Source organism: Sceloporus occidentalis, unplaced genomic scaffold, assembly GCF_023333645.1.
Source record: "Sceloporus occidentalis isolate IW3139 unplaced genomic scaffold, rSceOcc1.0.p SCAF_160, whole genome shotgun sequence".
In the NCBI taxonomy this organism is placed as follows: domain Eukaryota; kingdom Metazoa; phylum Chordata; class Lepidosauria; order Squamata; family Phrynosomatidae; genus Sceloporus; species Sceloporus occidentalis.
This window is the reverse complement of record NW_028317140.1, coordinates 1,752,501-1,770,833: the sequence shown is the minus strand read 5'-3', so window position 1 is coordinate 1,770,833 and position 18,333 is coordinate 1,752,501. Positions and strand designations below refer to the sequence as shown.

General features: G+C 48.3%; 1 protein-coding gene across 1 annotated transcript in view; it reads left to right on the top strand.

Moving 5' to 3' along the window:
* Nucleotides 1-655: 655 nt before the first annotated feature.
* Nucleotides 656-18,333, top strand: part of LOC149279854 (glycerophosphodiester phosphodiesterase 2-like) — a 45,498-nt gene continuing 27,820 nt past the window's right edge. Inside the window, exon 1 of the mRNA XM_089500848.1 lies at nucleotides 656-772. Within this exon, the coding sequence (XP_089356974.1) occupies nucleotides 656-772 (117 nt within the window). The remainder of the gene's footprint in view (nucleotides 773-18,333) is intronic.

The following is an 18,333-nucleotide window of genomic DNA, read 5'->3' as shown; positions in this document are numbered from 1 at the left end:
GGGGTAATTGGGCAGAAAACTGGAGGTCCAAGGAAATGAAAATCATCGGTTTTCTTGGAATGAAGAGGTTTTTTTTTTTTGTTATCCGTCAGCCTTTGAAAAATGATTTTAAGGAACGAGACAAAGAAACGCGGCGGGGAATCTCCCAGTCATTCGATTGTTACAAGAAACCTGACGGCAGATCGGCCCCCGTCGGCCCCCGTCTAGTGGCCCGTTTCTCCTGCTGTAAAGACTCAAACCTTAATCAGTCGTTGGTCTCGTCTTAGATTCAGTAGTCGGATGTCTATCCCATGCATGTTTAATACCCTCACTGTATAACCGTCTACCACCTCTGCTGGGTGTTCATTCTAGCATTAATCCCCGTAATTTCAATGCAAACTTGGAAGGGTTGCATAAAAAAAGACTTTACCAAATTTCAATTAAACGTGAAGGCGGGTGAAAGAAGCTTAAAACGTGGTAAAATTACTAATAATGATAATGTACCACATTGTGTGTCGGTCCCACGTACCCCTGGGGAGGGATTACCGGGGTAGGGGGTAGGAAGCGCCGTTCTCCTTCGCTCTCGTGTACATTGAATTATTTGTCGTTGGATTCCTAGGGCAGCTCCGGACCCGATGGAGATTTAATAGCCGGATGCTGAAGCCGGGGAGAGATTATGGTAAAACACCAACCGCTCCAGTACTACGAGCCGCAGTTATGTCTGTCGTGTCTAACCGGGATTTACGGCTGCCGGTGGAAACGGTACCAGCGATCACATGATGACACCACGAAGGTCAGTCCAAGGTCAAGCCCGCCATTTAATGGGGCAGACATACCGACCATGATTCTTATAATAGATCCTGTTATTGGAATTGGTATTTCATTATTTTTATTATCTTATTATTATTATTATATTTTTATTATTATTATATTTTATATTTTTATGAAGCTATGGGGTGGTTAACAAATATATAATGAAGATACATCTTATATCACGCTAGTTAAAATATGGTGCATATTTATATATAGTATATATTTATTATTATTATTATTATTATTTGTATTTTTTATTTATTTTATGTTTTTTATATTGTTACTATATAAATACAACTGTGTGTTAAGGTCGATGACCAAATGTATATTCGATAAATAATGTGTATTTTTTATTTACCGCCTGAATATTTTTTAATTCAGAACATCATTTTGTTATAAAAATAAACTTCAGCTTAGAGTAGGTTATAACGGCGTTCAGATACCGTGTAACGACCGCTACGAAAACATAGGAGCTCTAATTTATTTTTAATAAGCTTCTGACCTAATTTGGTCGCTGACCAAAAACCCATTCCTGAGATGGCGGTCTTGGATGAGAGGCTCGGGAGCAGACGGTGATTGTTGGCGCTGCTCGTTACCCGGTTCTACCTACTTTGTACCCCCATACGCAGGTGCAGCTAACCCTACACCCCCCCTTCCACCTCCTATAAGGGGCATAAAAGGGGTATGTATGTATCTATAAAATTGCCCCAACGCTGGTAAATAATATCGTCTACCTGGTTCTCGGCCATCTTCTGATATTCCGCAGACTCTTTGGATTTGATACCTTTTATTGGACCAACATAGAAATATATCTAACGTTACGTAAGCTTTCGGGACCTCGGAGGTCTCTTCTTCAGATGGAAACCGAGACCTCTGAGGTCCCGACCCCGGAACATCACATGTTTTTCTTACGTTGACTCCATATTAAATAGAAACTGTGCGCCTGCCACCGGCAGAGTTCTCCGACTTCCTATTCGCTCGTCATCCGGTAAACGGATCCATTGGTCATTCTCGTTCTTGAGGGCTCCGAAGGTCCTTCTTATACAACAAACCACCAGTATGTCGGCTAAAAATACCAGCGTGCAGACTGCTCCGGGCGAGCTGCTTCGTTAGAGGAGTCCCTCTGTTTAGCGGACATTTCATTAACGATGTTTGCAAACCCCCGAGGCGTCTCGCTGCCACTCGTCTCTTGCTAGTCCTCGGGCTCTCGTCTCGTTGACTTTTTTCATTGATTGACGAGCCTCGCCGTATTCCCGCACCGAGGTCATTATTCACTAACCGAGAATTATCCGTTTGGTCTGCGATCCGGTGGCAGTGCGGACACTCGGATTCCACCAAGAGCTTCAGGACGTTGTAGGAGACCTGAAAGTGAGCAGTTCTTGCTTGGTTTTGGGGTTCTCCGCTGTGATCTCGAATGGGGTAAGAACCCACTGAGCCCTCAGCCTCTGCCAGCGGCCCTCGGCGAGTGGTCCTCAGCCTATGGGAGTAGCGCTCAGCCTCTGCAAGCAGCCCTCAGCCTTTGGGAGTAGCCCTCGGCCTCTGCGATTAGCCCTCAGCCTCTGCGAGTGGCCCTCAGCCTATGGGAGTGGCCCTCAGCCTCTGCAAGTGGCCCTCCTCCTATGTGCTCATATTATTCTTGCCGCCGATTGGCAGCTTGAAGCAGCGGTTAAGCGGCAGGAAAGCGCTCCGATTGAAATCAATGAGAACGCTTTCACACACGCTTTCCCCGACACGGTGCGGGAGCCGACTGCTGGGCATTACGCTGGAGGGTGGGGAGAGGGGGCGAATTCATATGAGGGGCTTCTGCAGACACTCTGCATGCACCACGCAGCGATCCTATGCATTGCGGCGCGTATGAGCGGCCCTTTAAGGTCCATGAGTAAGATTTGCCGTCCCTGCGGAGACAGAAGAAGATGATGTCACAGGAAGCGTTTCTCGCTCCGTTCCCGATGCGTTCCGCTCCGCTCGGATACATTATTTCCCTTGGTGAGACTTGACCTTGAGAGCGTCCCGGATGCCCGGCGCTCCGTGCCGGTGATTGAACGATGTCCTACAGATCTCCCCGATGAAACGCCGTCGTTTTTAATTATTTTGGGCGGAGCGTTGCTGGAATCGGGGGGTTAAATCGGGTCAGGTGTTTGTCTCCATCCTTCCATATGTCCTCAAATGCCGGATTTAACTGCCTCGTCGCCCCCACCCCACACGCTTTCACTGCGCTGCGTTACAAATTCTGTGTCCTCCGCCAGAGCAGAGAATGAGATAGAAGAGATCCATCTTTCTTCTAGGGAGCTGGGATGGCTGCGTCCCCGAGGGGCCGCCGTCTGATAAATAAATAAATAAATAACGGCCAGAAGCGCATTTACAGGAAGAATGAAAAATAAACTTTAATTGGATCTTTATTATGGATGAACTTCTTGATTTTATTATCTAATTGTGTTAAGAATGACCAGCGTTTGCTTACAAATTATATCATTCTCTATTATTATTATTATTATGAAAAATAGAGTATTTGGCACTCGGGACGGATCCTATATCCTACCCCCGCTTTCAAATGTAAGGACACCCACACTCTCATTCACTCACACTTTCACTTACTCTCTGATGCTCTCACACGCATTCACTCACACTCTCTCACTTTCACTTACTCTCTGATGCTCTCACACTCTCATTCACTCACTCTCTCTTACTCTCTGATGCTCTTCCATTCTCATTCACTCTTACTCACGCTTTCTCACACTCTCACGCACTATTACTCTCTTATCCTCTCAATCTCTCATATTCACGCTCTTCCACTCTCAATGTCTCCCTACCTTCTCTGCCGACCACTTAGGTGTCCCCGTCTTCCTTTCCAACAGCTCCACTTCTGTTCTTCCCTCGTCTTCGTCCACTTTTCCTCGTTATCAGCTCCAATGAGCAGGCCTCACAGAGCACTTCCCCAAAAGGGGCGGAGCCTCCACGTACTCCCTCTTCCCTGATTGGAGGAAGAGCGGAGATGATGTGTCCACGTGGTGCGTGCCATGTTTCCACCCTTTTGAGGAAGCGCTCCGGGAGGCCTGGTCAACGATACCAGGGATAAGCGGATGAGGAAAGAAGACAGAAGAAGAGGCAAGAGAAGAAGTGGAGCTCTGGGAAAAGAGACGGGGACACGGAAGCGGTCTGTGGAGACGGTAGGGAGACATTAAGAGAGTGTCAGGTCCCTACCGGTCGTCGGCGGGGGCTCTCGCCCGGCGGCGACACCGCCGGGCGCCCGCGTCCTCGGCCATGTGTCCGTCGGGTCCCAACCCGTCGGCGACGGAGGTCCTCACCCGGCGGAATCCCTGCCGAGCAGCTACATCCTCGGCCGCACGGCTCCTCCGTGTCCCTGGTCTCCGTTGCGGCGGCAGCCGCACGCGACAGACGCCAGGACTAACAGTATGGCGGGGGGGCGGGTCCCAGACCGCTGCTGGCAGCCAGGGGGGGCGTGTCCTGCGGTCCCAGACCGCTACTGACAGCCAGGGGAGGCGTGTCCTGCGGTCTAACCGCAGAGGGGAGGGATTAGGGACTAATTGACAGCCACAGAGAGAGGAGGAGTTAGAGGAGGAGTAACAATTAGGCGGCTATTTAAACCTGCAACCCTGTACCTTCAGTACTTGGTTGTTCAAGTTCCCTACCGGATTCCTATACCCTGTTGCTGTTTCTGCTCTATTTGGATTATACGGACTTTTGACCCTCGGCTGGGACTTTGTTTTTGGATTACCCTTGTTGTACTGCGAACCTTCTGATTTGATTACATGGACTTTTGACCCTTGGCTATATTCTGGACTTTGTGTGTTGGTTTACCCTTTACTTCACTCCCTTGCACCCGGTGTCTCTCTGCGCTGCGCTCCGATCCCAACTCAGCCTTTGACAGAGAGAGGGAGTTTCTGGGAGACTTGGGCCCTCTGTGCGCCAGTGCGCCACCCCTCCGATATTTCACTGTATTTGTAATAAGTAATAAGAAATATAATATTTTATTAATATAATAATAATTTTTTAATAACACTAAAAATTAGGTATTATGGGAAATATGTTTATATGGAATATAACGAATCTACCAATAATTTAAGTACCAATCAACAACTTAACACGACATTGATAGCTGAATGGGGAGGAATAATCCTACAGAACAGGAAGTTAAGATGCTGCTCTACTGTTGTTGTATTAGGGTTATCATATCAGAGAGACTTCCTGCTGTTTCGCTGCATCCGGCGGGTCTCATGCCTTCCCCAGACGCCAACCGGCCCCAAGAAGAATTTTAGGAAGGAAAGAGGAAGCTTTGGAATGGAAGCTGCTTTAGTTTTGTCCTAGAGATAAAATCAGGTAGTTGGGACAGGACTGTCCACCCAGTGCTGTTGAGTGATGGATGCGTTAGCTGATCGGATTGATGGGGATTTGCCGGGGCTGGAATCCCTCCGAGTTAAATATTTGTCCTCGACTTGGAAAACCGGTTTGTCCAAGGAGTTTGAAGAAGCCCATTCATTAAACGCGGAGTGATGCCCAATCGCTGAGGGAGCCAATCGCTGAGGGAGCCAATCGCTGAGGGAGCCAATCGCTGAGGGAGCCAATCGCTGAGAGAGCCAATCGCTGAGAGAGCCAATCGCTGAGAGATAAACCCGGCGCGGTCATTGGACATCGGATAATTCATAAAAACATGCGCCTGAACAATATGTCCGACTCGGAGGAGAGAAGGGAGGGGGGTAACATATACATACAAGAGACCAGAATCTAACACTAGAGTATTAGAGGTGAGAAGTTTTACTTTACTGAGAGTGTAGTCGATAAGTGGAACAGCCTCCCGGCAGAGGTGGTAGAGGGTAATACAATGAGGGGATTAAACATGCATGGGATAGACATACGGCTCCTGAATCTAAGACGAGACCAACGACTGATTAAGGTTTGAGTCTTTACAGCTGGAGAAAGGGGCCGATTGGGGGCCGAATGGCCCTAATGAACTCATCCCGGCCAACGTGTCATCGCATTTCCACTGCGCCGTTGATCTCGGTTGCGGTTGAACGACCTCACGTTTTAATCAATAAGCGAAACCTCCTCCGAATGATGCGTTAGTGAAGTTCCCCGTGACTCGGCGCGGCAATCGCTGCCAACGGAACGTTTTCTGAGTAAATTCCCGTTCCCACGGACAGGTAGGAGCACAAAAGGCCCTTTCAGCAGAGAACCAACCCTCGTCATCCTCGCTCCGCCTGCCAATAGAGCGGCTTCTCCTCCCCGAGGTCACGGTCGCGGTAACCGCGTGTATCGTGTGTCATCGCAACATTGTATCAAGTTCAGCCATTCAACGCCGCGTTGTTCTCCCCACTTCCTTAATTCCAGCGATAACCGCAGCGGCAGAACAGCCTGCTTCACGGGGCGGGAAAAGGAGTGACTTACATATTAGAGACGTCTGTTTTTATTTTGGAACGGTCTCATTACAGAGGAACCCGCCGGCAGATCGGCCCCATCCGGCCCCCGTCTAGTCGGCCGTTTCTCCTGCTGTAAAGACTCGAACCTTAATCAGTCGTTGGTCTCGTCTTAGATTCAGGAGCCGTATGTCTATCCCATGCATGTTTAATACCCCCACTGTATTACCCTCTACCACCTCTGCTGGGAGGCTGTTCCACTTATCTACCACCCTCTCAGTAAATTAAAAATATTCCGGCCATGCTGTGGTTTCTGATTTTTAGCGCCTCGTGGCTGACATGTAAAGTGAAAGCTGTCAGACTGTCTCCGCGCGCATGTTCGCCGGCTCCACAGATAATGGCAGTACGGAGCGTGAGATGGCTCATCGCTGCTGGTCCGTAGGCCTTTGCCTGCGCAGGGAGGGCTTTCCAAGTGATTAATGATCTGTGCTGAAACAGTACATGTGTTGTTTTTTTTTGCAGAGAACACAAAAAAATGCGATTATTTAATGAGTCTTGGGGATATTTTTAAATAGATATTTCTGTTATGGAAAGCAGATCTACCAATGTCCCAAATCCTACGTTTTATTGGCGATTACATGAAATTAGTGATGTCCGGATCATGAACGAATCGTTCATTTGATCCGGTTCTTTTTAGTGATCCGGATGAGTCGGTTCACTAGACTGAACGATTCGTTTGTAACGGTTCAGTCTGTGAATCATGCAGCTGTAACCTGATCCTAGAGCTGTGAGTCATCTGCAGAGCACTCAGACACAGACTCTGGGGTCAGGTTACAGCTCATTAATTCACACAGGAACGATGACTCTTAGAGTCAGAGAGTCGTTCGAAGAGTCGAATGATCCGAAGAGTCGAATGATCCGAAGAATCGAATGATTCAAATGATTCGAATCTTACAGAGATTCGAATCATTCAGAGAATATCACTGATACCATACTTTTATAAATAAATACATTAATAATGTTCACACTGCCCCCAGGATTTAGATTCCCCTGAGTTTGCCCCCCTTTACCTATAACTGCACCTACAGTTAACTTTATTAAATTAATTAAATTAACCCTCAGTCATCAGCATAAAATTAACCCTTATACCCCATCAACCATAACTGCCCCTGAAATTAACTGTAAAGATCCCATTAACCATAACGGCCCCTGAAATTAACCCTAAAGACCCCATTAACCATAACGGCCCCTGAAATTAACCCTAAATACTCCATTAACCATAACTGCCCCTAAATTAATTGCATGTACTCCAGATAAATTACCTAATAAATTGGTATGGTTGATGGGGTCTTTAGTGTTAATTTAGGGGCAGTTATGCTTAATGGGGTCTTTAGTGTTAATTTAGGGGCAGTTATGCTTAATGAGGTGTTTAGGGTTAATTTGGGGGTAGTTATGCTTAATGGGGTCTTTAGTGTTAATTTAGGGGCAGTTATGCTTAATGAGGTGTTTAGGGTTAATTTGGGGGCAGTTATGCTTAATGGGGTGTTTAGGGTTAATTTGGGGGCAATTATGCTTAATGGGGTGTTAAGGGTTAATTTTAGGGGCAGTCATGGTTGATGGGGTGTTAGGGGTTAATTTTAGGGGCACACATGGTTGATGGGGTGTTTAGGGTTAATGTAATGGTGAGGGTTAATTTAATTAATTTAATAAAGTTAGCTTAAGGTGCAGTTGCAGGTAAAGGGGAATGTAAATCCTGGGGGCAGTGATTATTAATGTATTATTTATAACAGTATGGTGACATTCTCTGAATGATTACAATGCCAATGAAGGCAGAGAGTCGTTACAGTGATCCGGATCTTACAATGATCCGGATCTTACAGTGATCCGGATCACTGTAAGATTCGGATCCCTGTAAGATCCGAATCTTTGAACGACTCTCTGCCTTCATTGACATCACTGGAGGCAGGGGGGAGGATTCATAATGAAAGGGGCGGGGCCAATCGTTAGTGTGCCTGCACGGAGTTACTGGAAAACAGTAACTCCGTGCAGACACACTGAGTGATCCGAAGATCCGGATCATGAATCGGATCATTTCAGTGAACGAATCGAAATGATCCGATTAACTTTAATGATCCGAATTTCCCATCACTACATGAAATAAAGGCATTTAACAGGTTAGAATAAGAAATCCACTATTCTCAGGATTAACAGGATTATTCCTCCCCAATATGTTTTTTGTTTCCGTTAAGTTACTGATTGGTTGGGGCTGCCTTTGTTAGGGTGAGAGAGAGGAAGGACGAGACCGACAGGACAGGAACTAATCAGATAATGCTGGCTCTGCCACAGGCTGCCACTAAGGTGAGATCATCTATATATCTCCAAAGAGGCACAAGCTATAGGTAGTCGTGAGACATGGCCGACGCGCCGCGGCAATAAACCCACGCAGAGGGCTAAGGTATTAAACACGACCCCTATCCGCTTTCTGCAGTCTGATCCCAATGGAATGTCACCGAGGGATCATGGGAAATGAAGTTAAATATGCATGAGATGCCCCTCCCCCTGTGCCTGTGAAAAATATAAATCTGAATATAAAAAAGGACATTTAATGGAAAAAAAGCTATTTATTTTTTTTGGCCCGAATTACATTGTCCGCTTTATTCTGTTACATCACAATTACTTATATAGCGCCGGCAGATTCCGTAGCGCTGTTACATCACAATTATTTATATAGTGCCGGCAGATTCCGTAGCGCTGTTACATCACAATTACTTATATAGCGCCGGCAGATTCCGTAGCGCTGTTACATCACAATTATTGAGCTGGACCCGCCCTGCTAAGGTGTAGAATGGAGAGGGTAGCATCTGTTATCTGCTCCCTGGGGGTAATGAAAATAGAGCCCTGCATGGTGGAGCGGGGTTGGAGAATAGAATGGGTGCAGCTCTGCGCATGCACTAATCTCCACACTGCTGGACAGCGCCTCCTGCAGGAATGGCAGTAAGTATGTGGGGGGGCTTCATTTGGCAGCGGTGCCCCCCCCCCCCGATGGCCAGCCCAGGTCTACCGGCGCGGATTTCAGTGACCGTGTCGAGGTCTGGCAAGCTTCCGCCTTCCAGCTGCCGAGGGAGTGGCGAGTCTGTAACCCTCGGCCGTTTGGTGGCTGATTAGAGGGATAGAGGGGCTCCGGCGTGATTATTTCCCGGGCGCTGACGTGGAGAGCGTTCAGGGGATGAGCGCTAAGCCTCTTAAGATTCTGTTAGTAGTTAAAGGTCTGCGCCGGCTTCTCCCGCAGGGATGTGAAGCACCCAGGACCATCTGCCAGCCGCTTTATCAGCCCGGATTTGCCTTTTGAATTAACGCAGCGTGAATTCTCATACTGGGCTCCAGATTTTTGGAGGGGGGGGGGAATCTGAGCCCATTACCCTACCTGGGAAGTCTCTGGATATGACCCGGGGTCTCTGGGTAGGACCTGGAGCAGCAGATAAGGGGTTAATTAATGAACAGCGTCGGTGATCTGTGGGTTCGCAGAGGGCCTACGCATTTCTGGCATTCGCTATCGCCTGGTGTACTTAGCATGTAAGAACACGGATCCTGATCTAAAACGAGACGGTCACACGCTTAGGTGTAATGTAAGCAATTTTTACTTTACTGAGAGGGTGGTGGATTAGTGGTGCAGCCTCCCAGCAGAGGTGGTAGAGGGTAATACAGCGAGGGTATTAAACATGCATGGGATAGACACACGGCTCCTGAATCTAAGACAAGACCAACGACTGATTAAGGTTTGAGTCGTTACAGCAGGAGAAACGGGCGACTAGACGGGGGCCGGATGGGGCCGATCTGCCGGCGGGTTCTATCTATGTTTGCCCCACTCTTTAGCAGCAGACGAGGGCTACAAATCCAGCAGTTTATTCAGGTGCCAGACGCCCGGTGCCCGGAGCTCGCGGAAAACCTTATCCCGTAACCCAAAAATGGCAAAATTGCGTTTCTGCCGTTTACGCCACAAATATTTATTACAAATTTTATTTATTTTTAAATATTGCGTTTCCAATGTTTTCCCCCAAACTCAATATCCTCATAAACCTCTGGCTGCCTTGGCATGGTGTGAGTTGTAAGTGAGACGCAGCCAGCTGTATTCGGATTGACCTGCATGTGCTCAGGTGGCGAGACGCCACGGTGCGAGCAGAAGGTGTGACAGGGCCAGGCTAGCTGGCTCATATGTCATATGAAGTTTAGCCGGGTCACGGAGCGCTTTTGTGTCCGGTTCTGTATACCGTGACCCGGTAATATATTATATTGTGTTTATTGTGTAACCGGCCCAGAGACTGATGTGGATTCAGCCCCAGCCTTCAAAGAGACGATCCTATAATCTGGCTGGGGCTCTTAATCAGCCAGCACAGCCCTGTCTGCCCAGACGGCACCCGCACTACAGGGGGGATAACACAGGTGGGGGAACCCATTGTATTCTGTAATCCCCTCACCTGATACATCCCCTGTATACTGATGGGATTTGTGATGGGATGGGAGTGATGGGATTGGGGGTTGGGTTCGGTACACATTGCATTGAGATTGTATATAAGTTCTGTGTGTTTGTAATAAAGAGAGTTCTTCTTGGTTTGCTACGAATGGTGGTCTGGATGATCCGTGGATAGCTGAGTGCGATCCGTATGAGGGACTGACTGGTGATTCCTCAGCCCTCAAACAGGGGGACCCAGCCTTGGGTACGGTGACCCTGTAACATTGGTTGGCAGCGGTGGGAAGAATCCCACGACTTGGGTGAAATCCAAACCACCAACTGGGATTGCAGACGAGAGACACCAAGAGAGCTCCTGGAGGTTTGTAGCAAAGGAAAGGCTACTCTGATTGCGGACTGCAGAGAGATGGACCGGCACCAGGATGCCCCAGAGGAGAGCCTCGGACTGAGTGCTCTACAAAAGAACATTCTATGGCACCTATCCCTGTACCCAGGAGGGGCTACATCGGAGCAAGTGACGGCGGTGATTAAAATGTGTCACCAGGAACTGAGCCAGAGTGGGTCTGTATCTCCCAGACTAGGGGAACAGACCACCAAAATATTGCACCAGGATATCCAACCCTTCCGAGAACCAGAGGGTGAGACAGACCGGGTTACAGCCGAGGTGTGTGAGCTGGAACACCAGCAATGGCAGTTAGAGTCTGCGCCTGCAGACTGGAGGGATGATTTCTCCCATCCCCACTTCGAATCGTACTGGGCACAATACTGGACAATGTGGGATATACGAGTTCCACTCCTGGGGGAGAACCCGTTGCCGGAGTGGGAAGACGAATTGAGGGGTCTCATATATGCAGAGCTCGACCTCCAGAGCCGCTACCAGGGATTCTCCCAGCAGTTAGCAGGTGAAGACCACAGCGACCCTCTGATGCTGTATAGCCCCGTCGACCCAGGACTGATATATGATGCCTTCCAATTTGACTCGTCCTTCGGAAGCCCCTGCCAGTACCGCAGGGATACAATCTGGGACAACCGTGCAGAAGTCCTGGTTTATGCTATTCCCCCCGAGCTGGAGGCTGTTATGGATTGCCTGGTCCAAGAGGAATGGCAGCTCGAGAGGGACTATAAAGAATTGCTGCGGAGAGTAGAGCTTCAGGAGTTACAAGGAGACTGGGAGCATGGTACTACAACTTGCGGGAGTGGGACCGAGGTCCTCTTCACCTACTCCTCAGCCCCTGCCCTGGCGAGAAGAACCGAGGTCCTCGCCAGCAAAAAGAAGCGGAGGAGGAAGCCAAAAGCTCCGACCCAAGTCCTCACCAACAACCCTGGCTGCTCTACCCCGGCAGAAGAGATGACTGTCCCCACCGCCCGAGTAAGTGGCACAATCCCCCTCACCAAACCCTTATCTATGCTCGTAGAAGCCAGGGCCCCAGATTGTCCCCCTGATTTCCCGAGTGTCCTGGGAGAAGCCCGGGTCACTGCCCCAGAGGTTCCCACTGAAGTCCCCGGTGACCCGGTAGAGGCACCGTTCCCCGACCTAGCGAGGACGCCAGAGGGGCTGCCGAGTTCCCTGGGTCCTCTCAGTAGCCTGGCGCAGGCCCTGGTTCCTATCCCTGTGTTCTCCGAAGTGATCCCTGGTTCCGCAAGTGTCCTCCTAGAAGCCCAGGTCACTGTCCCAGAGTGTTCCTCTGACTCTCCCCATGCCCAGGCAGAGGCACCTGTCCCAGAGAGGAAGATCGAGGGTCTGCTTAACCCTCCCGGTGGTCCAGTATTGGCACCTGTCCCTGCCCCGGAGTATTCCCCTGGGTCCCCTGAGTACCCCGCAGAGCTGCTTAGCTCGCCCAATAACCCTGTAAGGGCACCTGTTCCTGTCCCAGAGTGTCCCCTAGGTCACTCCAGTGTCCCGGTAGAGGCCTCGCTTACTACCTCTACGTGTTTCCCTGGTTCCCCGAGTGCCCCCGGCCCGATCAGCAGGGCTTTCCTTCCATGCAACCACCCTGGCCTGGCAGCTGCCCCAGACTCAGTTCCCAAGACTAGGGAGCAAGAGTCTCCACGTGCCCCTGTTACCCCGGTGAGGGGGATAGCCATGTGCCCCCGGCTGAGCTGGGACCGTCCTCCAATTCACAGAGGACTACTGACTATCCTTTTGGGCAACCAGGGCCCTGGCCCACCTTCAATGGATGATTCTGACAAAGGGGGCCATGAACTAAGGCCTGCACCTGTGAACTTTGTCCACTCGGACAGCCTGCAGCAGACCCGTGTGGATCTGCCTGGTCTGCCGGACCGTTGGTCAAGGGGGAGATCTGTGACAGGGCCAGGCTAGCTGGCTCATGCGTCATATGAAGTTTAGCCGGGTCACGGAGCACTTTTGTGTCCGGTTCCGTATACTGTGACCCGGTAATATATTATATTGTGTTTATTGTGTAACCGGCCCAGAGACTGATGTGGATTCAGCCCCAGCCTTCAAAGAGACGATCCTATAATCTGGCTGGGGCTCTTAATCAGCCAGCACAGCCCTGTCTGCCCAGACGGCACCCGCACTACAGGGGGGATAACACAGGTGGGGGAACCCATTGTATTCTGTAATCCCCTCACCTGATACATCCCCTGTATACTGATGGGATTTGTGATGGGATGTGAGTGATGGGAGTGGGGGTTGGGTTCGGTACACATTGCATTGAGATTGTATAAAGTTCTGTGTGTTTGTAATAAAGAGAGTTCTTCTTGGTTTACTACGAATGGTGGTCTGGATGATCCGTGGATAGCTGAGTGCGATCCGTATGAGGGACTGACTGGTGATTCCTCAGCCCTCAAACAGGGGGACCCGGCCTTGGGTACGGTGACCCTGTAACAGAAGGTCAAATCCAAAGTCAATCGTTTTGGGATGTCCGATCCCGATGCTTGGGGCGGTGCCGCAATACGTGGCCCCCCCCATTACTTGGCCCCCCGCAGCACGCGGCCCCCGGATCCTCTGTAATCCGCCGTGGAATTGTCAGTAAAAAGCCGGCCGGATATATTTAGTTCTCATGAATATTTATCGCTTCGTTCACGGAGAGAACGCTTTCCACATAACCGGCGACAGCAAAACGATGAACAAATGTCTCCGAAACCCCCCCTCCTACCGGGGGCACGGGAGTGCGGCAGCCAAACAGTCATACCTACCAAGTGTCCTTCTTTGGCTTGGCCAGTCCCTTCTTGTTCCCCAAACCCCTGATGCCCTCTCTCCTCCACTGATGCCCTTTATGGCGATGCTAATGAAGTCCGTCCCTCCATAGACTTTCATTAGTCAGAGAGTCCGGCTGGGTGATTAAGACTGAGTCATTCTATTGTTCCCCGCAGGCAGTATGATAAGGAGTCGGGGGGGGTTTAGTAGATGGGGGGTCAGATAACAGAGCGAGAATCATATGCAGCTGCCTGAAAACGTTATATTTTGGGGTAAAAGGAGAGAGCTGAGGAGCGTTGCGATGTTTCTCGGTATGAAGTCACCGGTTGGTGAGAGTCGTCCTTGAAGTTTTATTGTTCTGTGTAACAGAATGTTCGTGCGGTCTGCACGCTGCGCATGTTGTCTTCTTTTGGGGGTTTTACTTGGTTTCCGGGAATATATTCTGTTTGTTCGAACGCTAAATAAATTATCGGGAGTGGTGTGAGGGGTGAAGCTGCGAAAATCCGAGCGGCCGATAGAAAGAGACGGGGAAAAGAGCAAAAATATTACACAAATGCACACAAATGACGTAATAATACAGAAATAATGTATACATTTCACACATATATGTATATACCAGATTTATTTATGTGTGTGTATACTGTGTGTGTGTGTGTATATCTATATATGTGTGTGTATATGTGTGTGTGTGTGTATATATATGTGTGTGTGTATATATATATATGTGTGTGTATGTATATGTATATGTATATGTGTGTGTATATATATGTGTGTGTGTGTGTGTGTATATGTGTGTGTGTGTGTATATAGTGTACACTGTGTATATATTTATCCATCTCAGTCTCTGCTCCTGTGGTGTTGGATTCCGCTCTCTCCTTGTAACGTTTCTGCTCCTCTCTCAGCGCGAGGCTTTTACTAAACCCCCGCGGAGGCCGCGATCTGAGCGCAGTAATAATTCATGGCTTTTATTTCTATCCCCGTCTCATCGGAGCCGCCGCTCATCTGCCTGCTCTGTACGAGGATCACTTCTGTCCTGTGGTCAGGGAGAGCGACGTGTATTACGGCCATGAGCAGCCTGGAGCCCCCGCAGCCTTATCGCTAGAACCCCAAGTTTAGGAGTGATAGAAACATAGAGCCTGCCGGCAGAGCGGCCCCATCCGGCCCCCGTCTAGTCGCCCGTTTCTCCTGCTGTAAAGACTCAAACCTTAATCAGTCGTTGGTCTCGTCTTAGATTCAGGAGCCGTATGTCTGTCCCACGCATGTTTAATCCCCTCGCTGTATTACCCTCCACTTATCTACCACTCTCTCAGTAAAGGGAAAGAAAACCAGAGAGTTCCTTTGTATAATTAACCTCTAATACTGATAGAGGCCTTCTCAGGTTTGCATAAGGCGTATTGTAATTTTGCAGATAGCTTGAACAAAGCAGTTTATGGGTCAACAGATGAAGAAATTGTTACAGTAAATGCGATGAAGATGCAGGACGGAAGCTGTAATAATAATAACCGCCCCGCCTGTCGTCCCGGCAACTATTTAAAAATGGAGCCGGATTTAGCAATAAGTTAGAAAAGGGGCAAAAATAAAAAAAATGGCTAAAAAAAAGTTAAAGGGACACTCCAATGCACATAAATGTTTGTTGTCCCTTATACAGCGCCGGGGGTTATATTACTGTATACAGTGCTGGGGGGTTATATTACTGTATACAGCGCCGGGGGTTATATTACTGTATACAGCGCCGGGGTTTATATTACTGTATACAGTGCTGGGGGGGTTATATTACCGTATACAGTGCTGGGGGGTTATATTACTGTATACAGCGCTGGGGGGTTATATTACTGTATACAGCGCTGGGGGTTATATTACTGTATACAGCACTGGGGGGTTATATTACTGTATACAGCGCCGGGGGTTATATTACTGTATACAGCGCCGGGGTTTATATTACTGTATACAGCGCTGGAGGTTATATTACTGTATACAGCGCTGGGGGTTATATTACTGTATACAGCGCTGGGGGTTATATTACTGTATACAGCGCTGGGGGTTATATTACTGTATACAGTGCTGGGGGGTTATATTACTGTATACAGCGCTGGGGGTTATATTACTGTATACAGCGCTGGGGGGTTATATTACTGTATACAGCGCTGGGGGGTTATATTACTGTATACAGCGCTGGGGGTTATATTACTGTATACAGCACTGGGGGGTTATATTACTGTATACAGCGCCGGGGGTTATATTACTGTATACAGCGCTGGGGGTATATTACTGTATACAGTGCTGGGGGTTATATTACTGTATACAGCGCTGGGGTTATATTACTGTATACAGCGCGGGGGGGTATATTACTGTATACAGCGCTGGGGGGTTATATTACTGTATACAGCGCGGGGGTTATATTACTGTATACAGCGCTGGGGGGTTATATTACTGTATATAGCGCTGGGGGGTTATATTACTGTATACAGCGCTGGGGGGTTATATTACTGTATACAGCGCTGGGGGGTTATATTACTGTATACAGCGCTGGGGGGTTATATTACTGTATACAGCGCTGGGGGGTTATATTACTGTATACAGCGCTGGGGGGTTATATTACTGTATATAGCGCTGGGGGGTTATATTACTGTATACAGCGCTGGGGGGTTATATTACTGTATACAGCGCTGGGGGTTATATTACTGTATACAGCACTGGGGGGTTATATTACTGTATACAGCGCCGGGGGTTATATTACTGTATACAGCGCCGGGGTTTATATTACTGTATACAGCGCTGGAGGTTATATTACTGTATACAGCGCTGGGGGTTATATTACTGTATACAGTGCTGGGGGGTTATATTACTGTATACAGTGCTGGGGGTTATATTACTGTATACAGCGCTGGGGGTTATATTACTGTATACAGCGCTGGGGGGTTATATTACTGTATACAGCACTGGGGGGTTATATTACTGTATACAGCGCCGGGGGTTATATTACTGTATACAGCGCTGGGGGTATATTACTGTATACAGTGCTGGGGGTTATATTACTGTATACAGCGCTGGGTTATATTACTGTATACAGCGCTGGGGGGTTATATTACTGTATACAGCGCGGGGGTTATATTACTGTATACAGCGCTGGGGGGTTATATTACTGTATATAGCGCTGGGGGGTTATATTACTGTATACAGCGCTGGGGGGGTTATATTACTGTATACAGCGCTGGGGGGGTTATATTACTGTATACAGCGCTGGGGGGTTATATTACTGTATACAGCGCTGGGGGGTTATATTACTGTATACAGCGCTGGGGGGGTTATATTACTGTATACAGCGCTGGGGGTTATATTACTGTATACAGCGCTGGGGGGTTATATTACTGTATATAGCGCTGGGGGGTTATATTACTGTATACAGCGCTGGGGGGTTATATTACTGTATACAGCGCTGGGGGGGTTATATTACTGTATACAGCGCTGGGGGGGTTATATTACTGTATACAGCGCTGGGGGTTATATTACTGTATACAGCGCCGGGGTTTATATTACTGTATACAGCGCTGGAGGTTATATTACTGTATACAGCGCTGGGGGTTATATTACTGTATACAGTGCTGGGGGGTTATATTACTGTATACAGTGCTGGGGTTATATTACTGTATACAGCGCTGGGGGTTATATTACTGTATACAGCGCTGGGGGTTATATTACTGTATACAGCGCTGGGGGGTTATATTACTGTATACAGCGCTGGGGGTTATATTACTGTATACAGCACTGGGGGGTTATATTACTGTATACAGCGCCGGGGGTTATATTACTGTATACAGCGCTGGGGGTATATTACTGTATACAGTGCTGGGGGTTATATTACTGTATACAGCGCTGGGGTTATATTACTGTATACAGCGCGGGGGGGGTATATTACTGTATACAGCGCTGGGGGGTTATATTACTGTATACAGCGCGGGGGTTATATTACTGTATACAGCGCTGGGGGGTTATATTACTGTATATAGCGCTGGGGGGTTATATTACTGTATACAGTGCTGGGGGGTTATATTACTGTATACAGCGCTGGGGGTTATATTACTGTATACAGCGCTGGGGGTTATATTACTGTATACAGCGCTGGTGTTATATTACTGTATACAGCGCTGGGGGGTTATATTACTGTATACAGCGCTGGGGGTTATATTACTGTATACAGCGCTGGGGGGTTATATTACTGTATACAGCGCTGGGGGGGGGTTATATTACTGTATACAGCGCTGGGGGGTTATATTACTGTATACAGCGCTGGGGGGGTTATATTACTGTATAGAGGGCAGTTAGATGTAATAAATATTTTTATGTGTTGTGGGAATCGCGTTCCGCTGCTGATGGTTTTTCGGTCATTATGTTATATATGATATTTAAATAAATATTTAATGTTTGCAAAGAGGCCTCAGAGGTCTCGTCTTCGCATTAAAAGTGAATGTTTATTGTTACCTTGCATTTGGTAAGAAGCTGCCTGTTCCGGGGTAGAAACGTATCTCCGGACTATTTCTAGA